The sequence below is a fragment of the Gracilinanus agilis genome, chromosome 5, assembly GCF_016433145.1.
Source record: "Gracilinanus agilis isolate LMUSP501 chromosome 5, AgileGrace, whole genome shotgun sequence".
NCBI classification, from domain to species: Eukaryota; Metazoa; Chordata; class Mammalia; order Didelphimorphia; family Didelphidae; genus Gracilinanus; species Gracilinanus agilis.
Genome location: NC_058134.1, coordinates 125,514,196 through 125,534,206, shown reverse-complemented (window position 1 = coordinate 125,534,206; position 20,011 = coordinate 125,514,196). Strand labels below are relative to the sequence as shown.

The 20,011-nt window shown below is 33.3% G+C and overlaps 1 protein-coding gene across 1 annotated transcript in view; it reads right to left on the bottom strand.

The window, feature by feature from the left end:
* GRM8 (glutamate metabotropic receptor 8) overlaps positions 1 to 20,011 on the bottom strand; it is a 960,215-nt gene that overhangs the window by 400,234 nt on the left and 539,970 nt on the right. Inside the window, exon 6 of the mRNA XM_044677717.1 lies at positions 14,227 to 14,427. Within this exon, the coding sequence (XP_044533652.1) occupies positions 14,227 to 14,427 (201 nt within the window). The remainder of the gene's footprint in view (positions 1 to 14,226; positions 14,428 to 20,011) is intronic.

Genomic DNA, 20,011 nt, shown 5'->3' with positions numbered 1-20,011 from the left:
ATATATATATATATATATATATATATATATATATATATATTCCTTCAGGGGAAAAAATGGACATTCAATAAGATAAAAGATTTCTAAGCATTCCAGAAGAATAAGTGAGACCTAAAAAAAATTGAAGTCCAAATATGAGACATAAGAGAAGCCCAGAAAGGGAAATAAGAAAGATTTAAGGGACCCATTAAGCTTAAAATGTTTATATGTCCACATGGAAAGAGGATTTCTATAATTCTGAAAAATTACTCTTAGTAGTAGAGAAGACAGAAGAAATTTACTCAAAAAGAGGGTGTGGAAGTAAGCTGATTATTATGATACATTTATATAAATATGATGATATGAAACTATATATATTTGATATGTATGGATATGAATCATGTAAAAAAATTAAGAGGTGAAAGAGAGGGTTGAATTGAGAGATAAGGAAATGGAGAGATAGAATGGGGTAAATTATATGACATAAAGAGGTGTGAAAAGTAATTATAGAAAAGGGAGGATAAGGGTGGTGATGGGCAATGCTTAAACTTTACTCTTATTGTAGCTGACTCAAAGAGGGAAAAATGAGTATACTCAGTGGGCTATAGAATTCTATCTTACCCTACAGAGAAGTATAAGGGGAATAATACAAGGGAAGGGGGAGGTAATTGAAGGTAGGAGAAAGAGTGGGGTGACAAAAAACAAAATATTGGTGAGGAGGAACAGAGTTAATGGGAATAGAGAAGGATGTAAAGGATATAATATGATGGAAGGCAATACACAGTAATTATAATACTAAATTTGAATGGGATAAAATCCATAAAATGGAAGTGGTTAGCAGAGTGGATTAAAAACCAGAATCCTACTATATGTTGTTTATAGGAAAAATATTTGAGGCAAGGTGACACACACAGATTAAAGGTAAGAGGCTGGAGCAGAATTTATTATGCATCATTTAAAATTATAAAAAAAAACAGAAGTAGCAATCATAATACAAGACAAAGCTAAAGTAGAAACTGATCTGATAAAAAGAGATAAGGAAGGAAATTACATTTTGCTAAAGGGTACTGTAAACAATGAAGTAATGTAATTACTAAATATTTATGCAGCAAATGGTAAAGCATGTAGATTTCTGAAGGAGAAATTAAAGGAGCTAAAGAAGGAAATTGATACAAGACTATAGTCATGGGGGATCTCAATTCTTCCCCTTTCAGAACTAGATAAATTGAACCAAAAATTACATAAGAACGAAGTAAGGGAAGTGCATGAAATGCTAGAAAAATTAGAGTTAATAGATACCTGGAGAAAATTGAACAGGGATAAAATGTAATATGTCTTCTCAGCAGTTCATGGTACATTTACAAAGATCAACCATGTACTAGGGCATAGAAATATTGCAAACACATGAAGAGAAGCAGAAATAATAAATGCAACTTTTTCCAATCATAATGCAATAAAAATTATAATTAACAAGGGTCCATGGAAAGGCAAATTTAAAATTAATTGGAAACTAAATAATCTAAGTCTTAAAACTGGTGGGTCAAAAAAACAAACCATAGAACCAATTATAGACTTCATTCATTAAAGAGAATGACAATGAGGAGACAAATTATCAAAACCTATGGGATATAGCCAAAGAAGTATTCAGATCCCCCCAAAAAAACTAAATTTGAAATCCTAAAAATTGAAGAAATTAATAAAAGTAAAAGTAAAAGAACTATTGAACTAATAAATAAGACTAGGTGCTGATACTTTGATTAAACAAATACAATAGATAAAGTATTGATTAAACTAATGAAAAAGAGAATCAAATTAACAGCATTAAAGATAAAAAGGGTGATCTTATATCTAATGAAGAGAAAATTAAGGTAGTTATTAAGAACTATTTTGTTCAATTATATGGCAATAAATAAAACAATCTAGGTTAAATGAGTGAATATTTACAAAAATACAAATTGCCTAGATTAACAGAAAAGGAAATAGAATATTTAAATAATCTCATCTCAGAAAAAGAAATTGAATAAGCCATCAAGGAACTTTCTAAAAAAATCCCCAGGACCAGATAGATTCACAAGTGAATTCTATCAAACATTTAAAGAACAAAAATCCCAATACTATACAAGCTATTTGAGAAAATAATCAAAGAAGGAGTTTTACCAAATTCTTTTTATGACTCAAATATAGTACTGATTACAAAGCCAGGAAGACTAAAAACAGAGAAAGAAAACTACAGACCAATCTCCTTAATGAACATAGAGGCAAAAATCTTAAATAAAATACTAGCAAAAAGACTTCAGCAAGTTATCACAAATATATCACAAATATCACAAAATAATCACTATGAACAGGTGGGATTTATACCAGGAATGCAAAGATGATTTAATATTAAGAAAACTATCCACATAATTGACTATATCATTAATTAAACCAATGCAGAAAAAGCCTTTGACAAAATACAACACCCATTACTATTGAAAACATTAGAAAGTATAAGAATAGAAGAGCCCTTCCTCAAAATGATAAACAGTATATCTTTATATATACTAGCACGTATCATCTGCACTGGGGAAAAGTTAGATGCCTTCCCAATAAGATCAGGAGTGAAGCAAGGATGTTCATTATCATTTCTATTATTTAATATTGTACTAGAAACACAGAGTAACTGCTTTGTAAATGCTTATTTTCTTTCTTCTTGACAGACTACATTAGAGGGGAAGGTACTATAGCTGGAAGTACTGGGAAAGAATTGGTGCTGGAATTGATATTTGAAGTGAGTCTTAAAGAAAGCAGGAATTCTGAGAAGTGACTAGAAGGGAGAACATTTCAGGAATTGGAGACAGCCAGTGTTAAGACACAAAATTGGGGGTTTTGTGTGTGAGAAATATAAATAAAACTAATGTGACTGGATCATAGAGTGTGTTCATGTAAGTAAAGTATTAAAAGACTAGAGAGAGAGAGAGAAGGAGTCAAGTTGTGAAGAACTCCAAATTCCAGAGACCATATTTGATCCAAGAGGAAAGCAAGCACTACCTATCATTTATACAGACAAAAAAAATGAGAAGATAAAAGATTGAAAAAAACAACTTCTAAATAACTTTTTGACAAACTGCCAATTTTTGGTGGTTATGATTTTTCATTCATTTTTTCACCAAGCCAGTTTGAATATACATAGATAGGGATTTAGTCACAGTTTTCTATAACTAGTTAGAATTTAACTTTGCTAGGAACAGTGAACTGTATATTATTGGATTTAGTTTAGGACATATTTTTAAATATAGAGTATAAATTGAGAATGAAACACCAAGGAATCCAGATAGATAACAACTGGATTTATTTTCTTAATGTGGCGGCTTGTATCTCTCCTAAGATAGAATTGAAGTACCTACTCATAGAGCGAATCCCAGTATTCACTGACATGAGAGTTTCGCTCTGTTCAATTGTGACTTAGATTCTTTAGGCAACTGTTAACCTCCAACTCTGAGGGCTCACCATTTTGTGCTTGATTTAGTGTAGAAACTCAAATATTTTAACATACTCTCATTCCAGGTCAAGCAATCTACCAACCTCAGCTTCCTCAATTAAAAAGATTAAAGGTGTGTGTCACTGCACTTGAAAAGAATGATTCTTCTCTATGAAAACAAACCCATATTCTCCAAAAGTGTTGTATCATTTAGTGATAATACAATATGTAGTATAAAGAAGGAAAAATTATGTTAGAACCTCTTTCTTGTTATGTCATTGAGCTTTTAGAGGGCAGGGTCAGTGTATGTTTCATTTCATCAACCCTCTGTGTGGTATATACCATATGCCATTAGACATTTAAAAATGCTTTTGATGATGATGTTGATGAGACATGATGTGATCATGGAAAATATTTGTCCTAGAAGGTGAAACATATTTGAAGAATGGCTTGGGAATATTTAGCATTCACTTACATGAATTAGAGCATTTCACATCTACTCAAGTATAAAAATCCCCACATCATCCTTTTGCCCAAAGTCTCTGACATTATTTTAATGGATATTTTGCCATTTTTATTCCTACTATGCTTAATTAATTTCTTTTTTGTAGTTCCTTTAGATTAAGAGTAGAAGTTTGACGTATATCTTTTTATGTCTATGCCTCAACTCTTTAGGCAACTGACCTGCTAAGACCACTTAGAAATTTCAAAATGGTAATAGAATTATAAGATTTAGAGATGAAAGTTGCCTTAGCAATCATCTGGTACAACCTTTTATTTGATGAAGAAGAAAATGGAGACTAAAAGAGGTCAGACAACTGCTGTAGTCTTTGATGAAAGTAAACAGACATCAGAGATAAACTACAAATGAAAGTTCAAATATGCCTGCTAAAAGTATGAACAATATAGATCATGGTTTCCTTCAAAAGGGAACTGATATTCATTATTAGAGAATCGCATACATTACATACAATAGAAAAAATAACAGTAAATGAGATACAGGACTAAAAACAATACATTCTTAGAATCTGTTTAAACATATTTAAATTATATTGTACTTAATTTATAAACGTGAAATCAATATTTCTTTTTAGAAATTGATCCATAAACCATTTTAAATATTCACAGAATAACATGACCAAGTGCACAAAGGAACACAAAGAGTGATTTTGTTACCAACTTTTTAACATATATATATGTACCTACATATATGTATAGAAAAATATGTGTAAATATACACATATGGACCTGTCTAGATACATACATAAAAATGCACACAGTCACACGGATATCTGTGTGAAAATTCTGGATGATATTGTGGATACAGTTCTGAGCCTTGAGTTAAGAAAATCTGAGTCTAAAATATGCTTCGGACACTAGTTGTACGACCCCGGACAATCACTTAACCTCTCTCAGGCTCAGTTTCCTCTTCTATAAAATGGGGATAATAATAAACACCTACCTTAAAGATTTGTTGAAAGGATTAAATGAGATGGCATGTATAAAGTGCTTTACAAGCCTTAAAGCATCAAATATAAATATTATTATGAAATACTCCTTCACATTTTATGTACTTTTTTTATAGAACATGACACCCCAATATAAGTTCTCCATAGAAATCCAAGCAAAAAATTCTAGTAAATTAAATGCAGTCAGAAATGGCAGAAAGCACAAGTTTCTGTCATGCTCCACAAAGAAGCAGATTGATTTTCTTCAGGAGACAACAAAAGTAGAAGTAAAATTCTATTTCAGCAAAATAAAAATACAAAAGTAGTTCTTCAAATAAATAGTGCATTTATGGTTCATTGTAGAGCCTATAATTTGGTGATCTCTATAACAAATAATCCTATACAAATGGGGGTTCTTATCCATCTATAAGGAACCTTCTACTTTAGCTGTGGGTATCATACCATGCTCTTACAAAGTAATAAAATGCATGATTAAATTATTTTTATCACAATGGTTAAGAGTTCAATATTCCTTAACAAACTGGAGGAATTCCATGTGAACTGGATTGACCTCCAGGAAATGATGCAGATTGAAAGGAGCAGAAACAGGAGAACATTGTACACAGAGACCAATACACTGTGGTAAAATAGAATGTAATGGACTTCTGTACTAGCAGCAATGCAATGATCCAGGACAATTCTGAGGGATTTATGGAAAAAATGCTATCCATATTCAGAGGAAGAACTACAGGAGTAGAAACACAGAAGAAAAAAAAAACTGCTTGAACACATGGGTTGATGCAGGCATTATTTGGGATGTAGACTCAAAACAACCACACCAAAGCAACTATCAACAATATAGAAGTAGGTCTAGATTGATGAAACATGTAAAAACCAGTGGAAATGCGTGTCAGCTGGCGGTGGGGATAGGGGTGTGTTAGGGTTTGGTGGAGAGGGGAAAGTAAGAACATGAAAAATATAACCATGGAAAAATTTTCTAAAAAATAAAATAAATAATTGATCTTTCCCTCTTAAAAAAAGTAAAAGAGTCCAATATTCCTAAATTATCATCTACATAGATTTTTTAAGTTATCTCCATTTTCAATAAGATATTAATAACTTAGGCTATCAATTTACTCATAACACTCAATTCTGCTGCTCATAATTCAAAATTAGATTCCTAAAACTGATCAGTTTGACTATCACCCCTCCCCTTTCACAACAAATATATGAAGATCTGGGGGAAGAGAGAGGAAAACAATGAGCACTTAACTTCAGAAATGAATCCCTCATATACATACAATTGGACTAGATGATTTCTTTTAGCTCTAAAAATTTACAATTCTAAGTTCATAATAGTGGATACTTAGAAGTGATTGAAGGAGTTTAGATGATTTGACTGCATAAATAATTTAGTCCCATTAGAGTCATGATGTATGTTTACATATACATATACACATGTGTATATATGTATATATATATGTATATATATATGAAGGTTGACCTAGACCTAAATATTCTTGTCTAACTATTCGTTAAAAGATGCTATACCATAACTTATGTCTCCTAATTATAAACTGCCTAATATCACTTATTTTATTTTAGACAACCACTTTAAACTCACTCAGGCGTAATGCATTTTTCTTAAGGATGCTTTAAATTCTTTCTCTCTTAGGGATTCTGTCTACTCTCAAATCTTTATTTGTTACCTATATATAAAAGATTCCTAAATCTCCATTGCCCACCCCACATTCTCTTCCACATCCTAGTATTGCATTTTTGCCCCATTGTTGTTGTCATTTTCAGTTTTGTCCTACTCTTTATGACAACATTTGGAATTTTCTTGGCAGAGACACTGGAGTTGTTTATCATTTCCTTCTCTGGCTCATTTACTGATGAAGAAACAAAAGCAAATGGGGTTAAGTGATTGCCCAGGGTTATACAACTAGTAATAAGTATCTGAGTCCAGATTTGAATTCTAAAATTTGAGTCTTCCTGATTCCAGGCACAGCACTCTCTCCATTTTTCTATCTATTTGCCCACATTAAGAAATGAGAAGACTATGTGGATAATCATATATATATATATTTAGGAAACATCTCTCAGGAGGAATTCATGCATCCAAATATTTGAGAGGTAAGACAGAGCAGGTTGACTAGAAAATCATCTAATTACTATTACAAAATCTATTCCAAGTATATAGAAAACACACACACACACACACACACACACACACACACACACACACAAAAACAAATAAGAAAAACCTCTTAGGTAATTATTTTTAAAGGTGAAAAGGAAGAAAGTCTGTAAGTACCAAATGTCAAATCATATTGCATAGCAACAATCATTTAAATGTCTTGGTACTTATTTGAGGGGCAAAAAGGAAAGATATTAATTTGTAGAAGAGATTAGGATGACAATATATAGCATAATGCAAACAGAATAGCTAAGTGATAAACTCTCATTAAGTTACTGGGGCAAGTGTTCATGACCTGACAGATATTGCTAAGGAAAACTGAAAATAAGTTTGCCAGGAAAATAATTTAGACCAACTCTTCTTCATAACAGACACTAAAATAATCTCTAACGGACATATGACATTAAGATAAAGGATCACATCAGAAACAAAGGCAGAAACAACCTTTCTCTTCTAAGGATAGAGAAAGAGTTAGTAACCAAATAAGTATGCAAGAAGATAAAACAAAATAGCACAGACAATTTTGATTATGTGAAAGTAAAACATTTTTTGCAAAGACAAAAACAATGCAGCTAAAATGAAATGATGAATGCTAGAGCAACTGTGAGAAAACAAGTATATTGGTGCTCTATTGGTTGAGCTATGACTTAGTGCAACTATACTAGAAAGCAATTTGGAGATATATCCAAAAAGTTTATAAACAATGCATACTTTTTGACTCAACTACATGACTACTAGACCTATACCTAAAGAGATCAGAGAAGGAAAGAAAGAAATTCTATATACAAAAATGTTTATGATGACTCTTTTCAAAGTAGTACCAAAGTGGAAGCTAAAGTTGTATCCTGCCAGTTGAGAATGGCTAATAATTGGGGTATATGAACACAATGTAATACTATTGAGCCATAAGAAATGACAAAGGAGGCAGTTTCAGAGGAAACTGGGAGGACCTTGATGAATTGATACAAAAATAAATGAGAACTAGTAGAGCAACTTATAGAGTAATAAAAACACTATAGAGAAAAGCAACCATAAAAGCAATTGATGCAAAGTGAAAGGAGCAGAACCAGGAGAACCTTATATACAAATATGGATACACTATGGCACAATCAAGCATAAATGGACTTCTCTACTAGCAGCAATGCCATGATTCAGGACAATTCTAAGGGACTAATGAGAAAGAACACTATACACATCCAGAGAAAGAACTGTGGGAGTAGAAACACAGAAGAAAAACATTTGCTTGATCACATAGTTTGATGGGGATATGATTGAGAATGTAGACTCTAAGTGATCACTCTATTACAAATATTAATAATATGGAAATAGGTTTTGAACAATAATATATGCAAAACCCAGTGGAATTGCATGTTGGCTATGGGAGGGGGAAGGAGGAGGGGAGGGAAAGAACATAAATCATGTAACCATGGAAAAATATTCTAAATTAATTAAATAAATAAATGAAGGTTAAAATGTAAAAAAATTTATAATTAAAATGTAATTTAATTTAATTTTAAAAAAGAAAAAGAAAAGTCTCCTTCAACAACTGGCATCCTCTATATTTTCTCAACCAAGCCCATTATTGAGGTATATGATCTTATCACCTAAATCCCAAATTTGAATGTGTTTCTGTCCCAACATGTTTCCATCAACCTCAGAGTGGGATAATTTTCTTGTATGTAGGAGCAAACATGTTTGTTTATTTTGTCATGCTCTCTGTGTCTGTATACTTTGTCTCACTGTTTATTGTGTCATACTATACTAAATCTCATGATTATATAATTTCTCTGAGTGTTAATTTACTAGAAATTTCAAGCCTTAGTTTTTGCTCTAACCCAGTGATTCCCAAAGTGGGCACTACAGCCCCCTGGTCGGTGCTGAAGCAATCCAGCTGGGCGGTGATGGACATAGGTGCATTTATCTTTCCTACTAATTGCTATTAATTTTTTTTAAATTAATTTCCAGGGGTCTAAGTAATATTTTTTCCAGAAAGGGGGTGGTAGGCCATAAAAGTTTAGGAACCACTGCTCTAACCCTAGTCTGAAGCCAATTAAAACTACTTTAACCCAAACATCCCTTTTTTATGTCTCAGTAACTTAGCTCTTGCTGTGTCAATTCTTATACTCTTGGGAGAATAAATGTTATGATTGTAAATATAAATAGGTGAAATACTATGAACTATTCTGTAACCACTTGTCTAGATAGACCATCAAAAATGAGGCTCCAAATTGTTGTTCAGTAAATATTTATTAAGTGCCTACCATATGCTATGCTTTGTTCTAAACACCATGGGTATAAAGAAGGCAAAATATAGGCCCTGCTCTCAAGGAGCTTCTAATAGAATGAGGCATACAACAAACAGATATATACGAACCACCTATTCACAGGATGAAAAAGAAATAATTAAAAGAGTAAAGTCACTAGAAAAATGGATGAGGAAAAGCTTCCTGATGGAATTTTAGTTGGAATTTGAAGTATGCCAAAGAATCCTGGATAGGACGAGTAGATGAAGAGGAAGAGCATTCCAAGCATGGGAAACAGACAGGGAAAATGTCCAGAGCCAGATAGAGAATCTAGTTCCAATGTCACTAGAATAGAGAATGTGATCGAGAATAAAATATAAGAAAGTTGGTAAAAGAGGAGAGTGTTAGGTTATAAAATGCTTACTACGTCAAATGGATTTTTTACTTGATCCTGGAGGCATTTTGGAGCCACTGGAGTTTATTGATCACTTTCTTGGTCAGTGTTCCAAAACAAGTAAGTAGCTGCATCCAGATAGATCCTCTGAATCCAAATCCAAGGCTTTCTCTAAAAGCTGGTCCTCTGGCACTAACTCATATCTCTGATCCTCTCTCTATCTCATGCCCTTTGCTTTATATTCACTTTTTTTGTTAACAACCTCTGGTTCCATAGAATCTACCCAGTGCTTCTTGTGAGGAAACCCTCTGACAGTAGATGTTGGAAAATAAGTCTATAATTCAATTACTTTAGGAATAGAGACAGACTCATAAGGAATGGGGAAAAACCATTGACACAGTTGATAAGAAAGAAGGGGAGGCAGAAAATGAGATACATTGACTAGTAGGAGAAAGAGCCAGTGATAACCATTAATGAAGGAAGAGCAAGCACAAAAATGTTACAAAGCATGCTTATCAAATAGCTAGAATATTTTTGACCTTCTTGAGATTATGCGATTGGTTTCTTTGGCAGTTTATGACCTCTTTTGTGTGCCTTCCCTTGTAAAAATACTGAACTACAAACACCCTATGGGTAGCCCTTCTCTCAGGACTCCATCTCTTTGCCTCAATTAACTAGCCACCAAGGCCACATTTCAGTCTCGACCTTATAAATGACACTCTTCCTCCTTCTATTTCATGACTGGGTCCCTGGTTTGAGACCACCTATGGAGGAAGAAAGCTGGGAGTGCTCTCCAACATTCCAGCAAATTCTTGCTCTTTGTGATAAAGAAATTCCTCCCTACCAAAAGGGAAATTTTTTATTCTATACAAGACTTGTAGTATTAATATTTTATCACCTCTAGACCTGGGCATAAGGAATTGGCACAGGTGTTTTCTTGTATGGCCTGAAAAAATCTAAATTCAACATCTATAGCTTTTATTTTCCTTTTGATAAATCCTAGGTTATAAAATTTATAGAAATAGCAGTCTGTTATGATCATCACAGTAATAATAACTCTAAAATGCTATTCTTTGTTTTTCTTTGACTTGTCCTCCTAGGTTGGAGACAGCATGAAAACATATAAAGGAGTGAGTAGTACAAGGCTTATGAAGCAATTTTTGCTTGAACTATATCATGAAGCATACTATCTTGGCTTAAGTTTTATATAAATGAAACTAAAAGAGATATAGACTGGGTTTATATTCATAAATATATTTAATTGATATCTAATTATAAAATTACCCAACTTAACAGCAATCATTCCTTCTGTCAATGTACACATCCAGTAGTCAAATATTGAAGGCAGTGTCATGGAGTCAATTTTTACCCTCTTTTCCAAGTAATGAGTTATAATGGTCAAAAATAATTAAATTTGAAAAGAAGAAATTAAAAGCTATGAAGCTGATTTGAAATTATCCATATTGCTACTATATTATATTCAAATTATAATTAAAACCTCAGTGAATCTGTTATTTCATTGATATCGATAATCTCTTTTATAATGTAGGACCGTAATGGATGCATGCTCCATTATTTTGTGCATTGATTTTCCATATCTTCCCTACAGGGCCTGAATGATGATGTCTTAAGAGGAGGAAGAGGGATTCCTCTAGATCACTTGACATTAAATGGGTACTAAGAGAGCATAATAAGGGCCTTCTCCATCTGTGATCTCTCACTTCATTATATGACCAACCAATGTTCTTTTCTACTCATATATTATTCAGATAATATTGCATAGGCTTTTTGATGCACATAATTCTAGAAACCTAAGTAGAGTCTGAATGACCATTTGTCAAGTTTGCTGCAGAGAGGATTCTTGTATAGATATGGATTTAGCTCAATGGTCTCTTGAAGGGCTTCCAACCTGGTATTATATGATGTGATCTTATTTGAAACTAATGTCTAAGTGAAATCACTTAAAATGAAAGTATGCCATTCTTCAATAGTTATGTTATAGTCAAAGAACATTTACTATTTTCAAAATTGTTAACACACACATGAAAAATGCTGTAAATAACTACATCACAATAATATCCAATAAAAATGCAAATTAAAAGCACTCTAAGCTTTCACCTCACATTGAACACATTGTTAAGTAGAAAAAGTTAAAAAATCCCATCGACTTAGAAGGGTCTATGGGAAAACAACTATATTGATACCCTATAATTGGACCTGTATATTGGCCTAACATTTGTATAAAATAATGTGGAATAATTTGTTAAAAATTATTAAACCATTAATAGGCTTTGACATAGAATTCTAAACACTGAGTACATTTTCCAGTGTATCTAAAGACAAAAAATGCCCTAAACATTCCAAATTAGTCATAGAATCACTTTTCATGATAGCAAAAAACTTTTAACTAAGAGGGTATCTATCAACCAAGTAATGACTGAGCAAACCAGCCTATATAAGCATGATATTTTATCATGATATTGTAAGAAATGAGTGTGAGAAATTCAGAGAAGCATGATGACCAATACGAACTGATGCAGAGTGGAGTAATCAAAACAAGCAGAAGAACATTACAAACAATGAATACAATAATATAAATAAAAGCAATTTTTTAAGTGGCCAAATACTCTAATATCCAATTTTGGCTCCAGAGAAGAGATGAGGAAGCACCTCTCCTCTATTGATACCTATCCGTGTCCTTTTTTTTCTCCTAGCTTTGTTCTCCTGACTTTGGTTTCTTTTAATCTCCATCTTTGTCTATATGTTTCCCTGTTTTCTTGTCATTCACTTTTACAATTTCAGCCTTTGTTTGTATAAAGTGGATGTAGCTTCTTCCTCTGAACAACTCTAACACTATCTACTATACTTGTACATGTGTGCTTTTTTTTATGATTACCTTGTTGAAGTAGTTCATGAGATTTACAAGATCTAAATAATTTGGGGAGTAATTATATAGTGAAGATAATTTCCACATTTTACAAGAAAAATGATTTGTTTACAGATATTTAGCTTGGTTTTTTTCAGAGTGAGCAATGTACATTTTAATTCTATGTACATAACAAATATGCTATCACTTTTTAAAGGGGAGATGTGTATGTGTGTGAGTGTGTCTGTGGTATATATGTTTTACTGGGCACACGATGCATGAGTTAAAGTCAAAATATCCCAGGATCATTAGACCTTTGAAAGGTGAGAATGAATAATGAATTAACTTATTCCCTCATGTCTAATTGAGACTAAATTTGGTCATAATAACATTTTACTATAGCAATTCTTTTTACCTCAATATTATATATATATATATATAATTTCTGACTTTCTATTTAAAATTATTCCATGTATACTTATTCAAGTTCCACTGGATCCCTCAGTGTTCTTAAGAAGGGAATTCTTTTTCATTGAGTTTCATGTAAATCCTATTAAAATGATATAGCATATTTGGTTTAATGCTAGTATGAAAGAAATGATCTGGCATATTACCTGAAGCAAAAAATATATATTTTTTAAAAGCTTCTACTTGGATTCTAAATTGAAGATGACCTTGTGCTTTTTTTGAAGGGAATAAAAGGGTTGGCAGCTAAGGTCACTGGAGTATATTATGATGGACAGTTATGCTCTATGCCTGGCTTGGAGGCATTTCTGCTGCATGGATTAGTGCCAACTAGAAAGAAACAGACAGTGCAGGACATTCTATCATTTCATTTGTAAATAATGGCTGAAGTCATTGGCAATAACTATTACAACTTGAGCCAAAGAATACCAACACTAAGTAACTGTTCCTAGAGAAAGTCAGGTTGGACCCTTTCAAGAAGAGACGATAAATACTCAAAATATCATAGATTTTGTATCTGTCACTTGTGGCAACCACATAAGCAAGAGTCACTGTGTTTCCCCAGTAGGCAGATCCCATCTGCAGCATCTCTGCAGCAGTAGTTTAAAAGAATACAGTTTTTGGCTTCAAACCAACTGAATTATTGAGTGAAAAACAATGAGAAGACTGGAAGTCTTACATAGGCTGTACAACACCTTTTTAATATGCAAATACAAACTCCCAATCATTCACCTTTCTCAAGACAACCTTGTGTTTAAGACACTCAGAATCAGTTTCAACACAGCACATCTACAATTGCCTCTCTAATAATGGCATGAACAAAACATATTCAAAAGGAATTTAATCCTTTGTCAATAGTCCCATATAAGCTCTCCAAGTTATTTCTGAAATAGCAATTTTAAGTAGAATAGGTTGATTGACAGGAGCTTATTTTTAGCTTCTGCTTGTTTCAGGAGCAGCTTAATGGCGGCATAAAAAAATATGCTTGAGATTTGAAAGCAGGTGGAAAAACTCACACTTCTGATTAAAAAGAGAACTCTTTCTAATCCTGTGCTTTCCACTATGCCTGGAAGTGTCTTCTATATATAGGGAAGAAAAAATACACCCTGTCACTTCTGAAGTGTTAAAAGACAAAGATAAAGAAATAAATAAATAAGTTTGTGTAACTTACCATTAAAGTTTACAGCCCGAATATAACTAAGGAGCTCTTTTCCATCAATTGTGCTCATTCGTGGACAAAGACCAATATATCCAGGGCAGAGATCTTTATGCATATTGTGAAGTGCATAAGCCATGGAGTATACTGCATCGATCACAAACTGAACTTTTCCTTCTTGTTCATAGGAGGAATCTCGGGCAATTCGCTCTAGTCCTATGAGAGAGAACAAAAGAAAAGAAAAGGGAGGAATGAAAAAAATATGCTCGTTTTATTTTAATCTAAACATTCATATAGAATAGAGTATTCAATGCAAGTAACAGTGTGGGGGGAACTGTGGCTCTAGTTATAGTACTTTTTTAGCATACTTCTGGAGATAGACAAAAATGACCACATTTTACTCTTAGGTACTGTGGCACTAGCCTGAGCCAGGTTTTACAACTGTATTTCAAATTATTACTTTGGCAAAAAGTGAAAAATATTTCATTGGAAGGAAAAAGGTCACAAGAAAATAATAAAGATAGAGAAATTATGTATCTCTGTGTCAAGCTTACTGAATCTGAAAATATTTTACATTGTGTAATTCCATAATATTTTGGTTGAGGCCTGACCTTTTAAATAAAATGTGGCAGATGTGTCATTCTTCTTAGCCATATCTACTCCATCGGTATCATTTGATTAGTATGCTCAAAGTATGGCCATTTTTCTCAAATTGGTTCTTGCTTTGAGTATGCCATTTTTGGAGCCTTCTCCCCCCACCAGATCTTGTAATGGAATATTTCCCTAAGTGAACCCTATTTATTTTCAGAAGAATCAGCCAATTTACTTTCTTCTCACACTCAATTTTCCATTTTAATTTTCCATTAAAGAGATGTAGATCTGTCAAAGTTAGTGTCACATTGAATAATTGTATTCATATGAAGGCATATTCAATGCTCAGAATTGACATAGGAGATTGCTTTTGGTTTGGCTATTAGCATTTTATGTGTGAAAGAAACAGAATTTTAGAGGAGGAAGGAGTTTTAGAGGTAATCTAATCTGATCTGCTGACTTACTGATGGAGAAACTGAGGCTTACAAAGGTTAAATGAATTGCTTCAGAGCAGCAGAGCCCAAACCAGAAACCAGATTTCTTGATTTTCAGCCCAATATTCTTTTCACTACATGATGTGAACTTTTTAATCACAAGATTTCAAGTACTCATTTTAAAAATTCGTTAAAAAAGCCAAGTACTTAAGCATGGACAAATGTCAATGTATCCATTAGCTAATTCTTTCTTAACTAAAAATAAAGTCTACAGTCAATCTCCCCTACACATTCACACTCTACAATAAAAGAGTTATTTCATTATGATGTGGAGAGACACAAAAGATATTTTTGTACTTTCCCTATTTAGATCATTATCATAGAAGATATTTCCTACAAAGTCCAAATGAAAGAAGGATTCTTTACACATGGTGTCCTTCTCCAGGTATTCTTGTTTACAGACCTCCAAACTACATGGAATCCCAGAAACTTAAAGAATTTCCTCATGAAACCCGTAGTCAGTGATAAAAGATAATCCAGTAAGCTACAAAGGGAAAGCCAAATGCATGAAGAAATTATGCTGCCCAAAGGATGGCATGTGCTTGGATTGGCAAACCACTGAAACTATCAGCATACACATCCAGTACAAATGTCATGGCAGGGACCAAAAAAAATAGGAAGAGAGGAGACAAGGCCACATTTAGGAAAATGCACAATGTTTTCATGTCAACAAAATTTATTTCTGGTTACTATGTACTGGCTGCTAAGTTAGGTGCTAAGGATTCAAAAGTACCAACTAAATAAGGAGTCTATATTCTACTGTGGGGGCACAACTTCTGCACAAATAGATATAACACCTTTCGCTCATGTTTTTTATGCTAACAACTGGGGAGTATATGAGAATCCTTTATAGTGAAAGCATCGCCATGTGTTCCATCATGGATAATAGCCAACGCAAATATACTGATTTGGGAGATGGGATGTGAAGTAGTGGATAAAGCAAACAGCCTAATTTATAGAGAGCTTACAATTCATAAAGGAGAGTTACATCAAGTAAATCTGGAGAGGCAGGTAGGAAATAAGATAAGGGAAAGATTTTCATGGAAGAAATTAATGACCAACAGCATATTACCAAGAAAGATTTATAAGCAGGTTTCATAAAAGATAGTATCACTGAGTTATTTGATTAGAAAAGGTAGTACACTCATCATGTAGAAAAACACATTTTTTCCATAACTTGTTATCATTAAAGAATTCAACACAAGGGGTAACTGGGTAGCAAAGTGGAGAAAGCACCAGGCCTGGAGCCAACAGGACCTGGATTCAATTCTGGCCTTAGATACTTCATAGTTATGTGACCCTGAACAAGTCACTTCACTCTGACTTCCTAGCCCTTATTGCGTTGTAACTAATACTTAGTATCAATTTTAAGGCATAAGGTAAGGGTTAAAAAAATAATTCAAGACTAGTGGCTGGCCCATTCATCTCTATATTTAGCTAGTCCAAGCCTCAGAAAGCAAAAATGGAGCAAATGTTTGCTAAGTGCTTAGTATATGCCAGGCACCATTAAGTACTATACAAATATTATTTCTTTTGTCCCTCACAACAATTTTGAGAGGTAGGTATAATTAGGATTCCCATTTTATAGCTGAAGAATCTGAGGCAGAGTTTAAGTGACTTGCCCAGGATAAACCAGCTAATATTTGAACTTAAATTTGAATTTGAATCTTACTGACTGTAGGTCCAGTGCTCTATACACTGAATCACCTTGATTCAGAAAGGTAGAGTCTGTTTCTAGAACCATATTCAAAGCTTTTTCAGCATTTTTAATTGCTAAAGCTTCAGATCCATTGGCATAGAATTTGAGGATCCACAATCACCTCCACATCATGATAAATCATTAGGCATAGGTTATGAAAAGAATCAGAACAAAACCGTTAATGTGTTGGAGAAATCCTTTATAGATGATTTACTAAAAGATAAGGAGAGGGGTATTTGGGTAGCGTGGTGGATTGAGAGCCAGGTGTAGAGATGAAAGGTCCTGGGTTCAAATCTGACCTCAAACACTTCCTAGCTGTATGATTCTGGGCAAGTCACTTAACCCCATTGCTTACCCCTTACTGCTCTTCTGCCTTGGAACCTAGACAAGGTATTGATTCTAAGGCAGAAGATAAGTTTGTTGTTTTTTTTTTTCAAAAGATGAGGACAATAAATGAGAGAATAGAGTGAAATGGGATACTATCTGTACCAGTGGAGAGAGATTATGAACAGATAAGATATGGATTCATTAGATATATTTAATACCACTAGTGTAGAATATACTTTTATTGGGATTATGTCCTGAGACTCAGTCCAGTTTACTATAACTACCTCTATAGTCCTAGAAGACAGTATTGGACATACTAAATGATACATACAAAGAGAAAATGAATACGTCCCAGCATAAATATGGCAATGTAGAGTGGGATTGTAGAAAGAACACTGGATTTAGAGTCAGATAACTTGGGTACAAATCCTTTGGATTACTTCTTAATGCTTACATGACCTCCAACAACTCAATTAACCTCTTTGAGCTTGTGTCCTCATCTGTAAAAGGAGGAGATTAACCTGGATGGCTTCCACTATTCCTTCTTGGTCTAAATCTATCATCTTATTATCCTATTATTTAGTATACTTATGCTATTCTTATTCTTATTCAATGAAAATTAGCAATTCATGTATAGTAAACATAATAACTTTGAGTATATCATTCCCTTCCTCATTTGGGCTAACCAGGAATTTGGTACATATTCTTTTTTTGTCAATGACATCACTACTCTTTTGGAAAATGATTGTGAAACAAATTGAAAGAAGGTTCTTGTATCTTGTGTGTTTTTAATTCTTAAAAAAAATCGTAAGGGTTTATATTCAATATATTTCTTACATCATTTGTCCTGGGGTCAAGGAAGACTTTATGACCTCAGATACCACTTGTGTGACTGTACCTTAATCTCTGTTTGCCTCAGTTTCCTAATTTGTAAAATGGAAATAATAAGAACGTTTACTTCCAGGGTTATGAGAATCGAAGGAGATAATAACTGTAACATGCTTAGCTTGTCTGGAACATAATAAGTGTTAAATAAATGTTAACTATTTTCATTAGCTAGTATTACTTGGCTTATGAATATTTAATAAACTAAACATTTCCTTGGATTCTCTAAAGTAATGGGGATTTAAACCTCAAAGATGACTAATTTATAATCAATGCAACATACTACTTATGTTTAAAAAGACAGCCTTATAGTTTTGAATATGCAAACAAATATTGAATTTTTCCTTTACTGTTATGAACTAAAGAGTTTGAATGTAAATCATGTCAGCTTCATGTAGAGTGTTTTGTTTATTTGTTAAAAAAAACAGTTTAATGCATATTAGATCACTTTTCAAGTAATCTTTGCAAGGATGTTGTGACAAGTGAAAGGACTGAAACTCCAGTTCTCTTTCTCAACCAAGAAATCATGAGAGAGTTTTGGAGGTGTTTTGATAATGTATTCCTTTGCTTCCTATAACACTTCAAATTCCTAATGCCACAAAGTTTTACAGCAGCTAAAGTATGTGCCTAGCTTCCTATCTCTGACTTTCTCATTCATCTAAATGAGGAGTTTAAGAAGCTGACAGTGACTCATCAACTTAATTGGCTGTAAAATTTCATTATGTTATAGTTTCCAAAGTTAATGTTAATGTATAGCCATAAAGTACTCAGTAGCATTAAAAATATATGTCAGCCACCCACAAAAATGTCACACCTTTACTAATATTATTTAAAACATCACTGACAGTAAGCTGTAATATATTTTAGCATATAGCTTGAAATTCACAATATATTGTAAAGTACTTACATGATAGGAGAGGAAGCCAGTATTGTAAATTAGACAGTTAGATTGCTTTATGTTTTCATTAACAAATTCTAAAGTTTGTGATGTTGCTTCTCATCTTCAAGAACATGGAAGTAAATCATAGTACTAAGAGCAGAAAGTATCTCAAGAGATGCTCTAATCTAATTTCTTCATATTACATATGAAGAAACTGAAGTCGAGAGATTAAATGACTTGTCCTAGCTAACAGAGGCAACAGAGACAAAATTCAATTATGTCCTCTGACTCCAAATCAAGAGTAGTCTGTACTCTACATATGGACTACTATCTCTCTCTGAACTGGACTGCATAATACAGAAGAGTAGGGCAACCTGGTGGTACAATGGAGAAAATATTGGGCTTGGGGTCAGAAATATTCATTTTTTCTGAATTTAAATCTGGCCTTAGACACTCACTAGCTGTATAACTCTGAGCAAGTCACTTAACACTGTTTACCTAAGTTTCCTCATCTGTCATATGACCTGGAGAAGGAAATGGCAGACCACTCCAGGATTTCTGCCAATAAAACCCCAGAAAGGGTCAGAAAGAGGTGAACACAATGACAGCAATAATACTATACAGTTTGGAGATGAGAGCTTTGATCCAAAGTTTCACAGATCTCTTCTTAAAAAAGAAGAGAGGGGAAACTAGTGTCTGACTCCAGACACTTTCTAGCTTTGTGACTCTTGGCAAGTCATTTAACTCCCATTACCTTTTCTACCTTATAACCAATACAGAATATTGATTCAAAGATGGCAGGCAGAAGGAGGAGGATGAGAAAAAAGAAAGGAAGAAAGAAAGAAAGAAAGAAAGAAAGAAAGAAAGAAAGAAAGAAAGAAAGAAAGAAAGAAAGAAAGAAAGAAAGAAAGAAAGAAAGAAAGA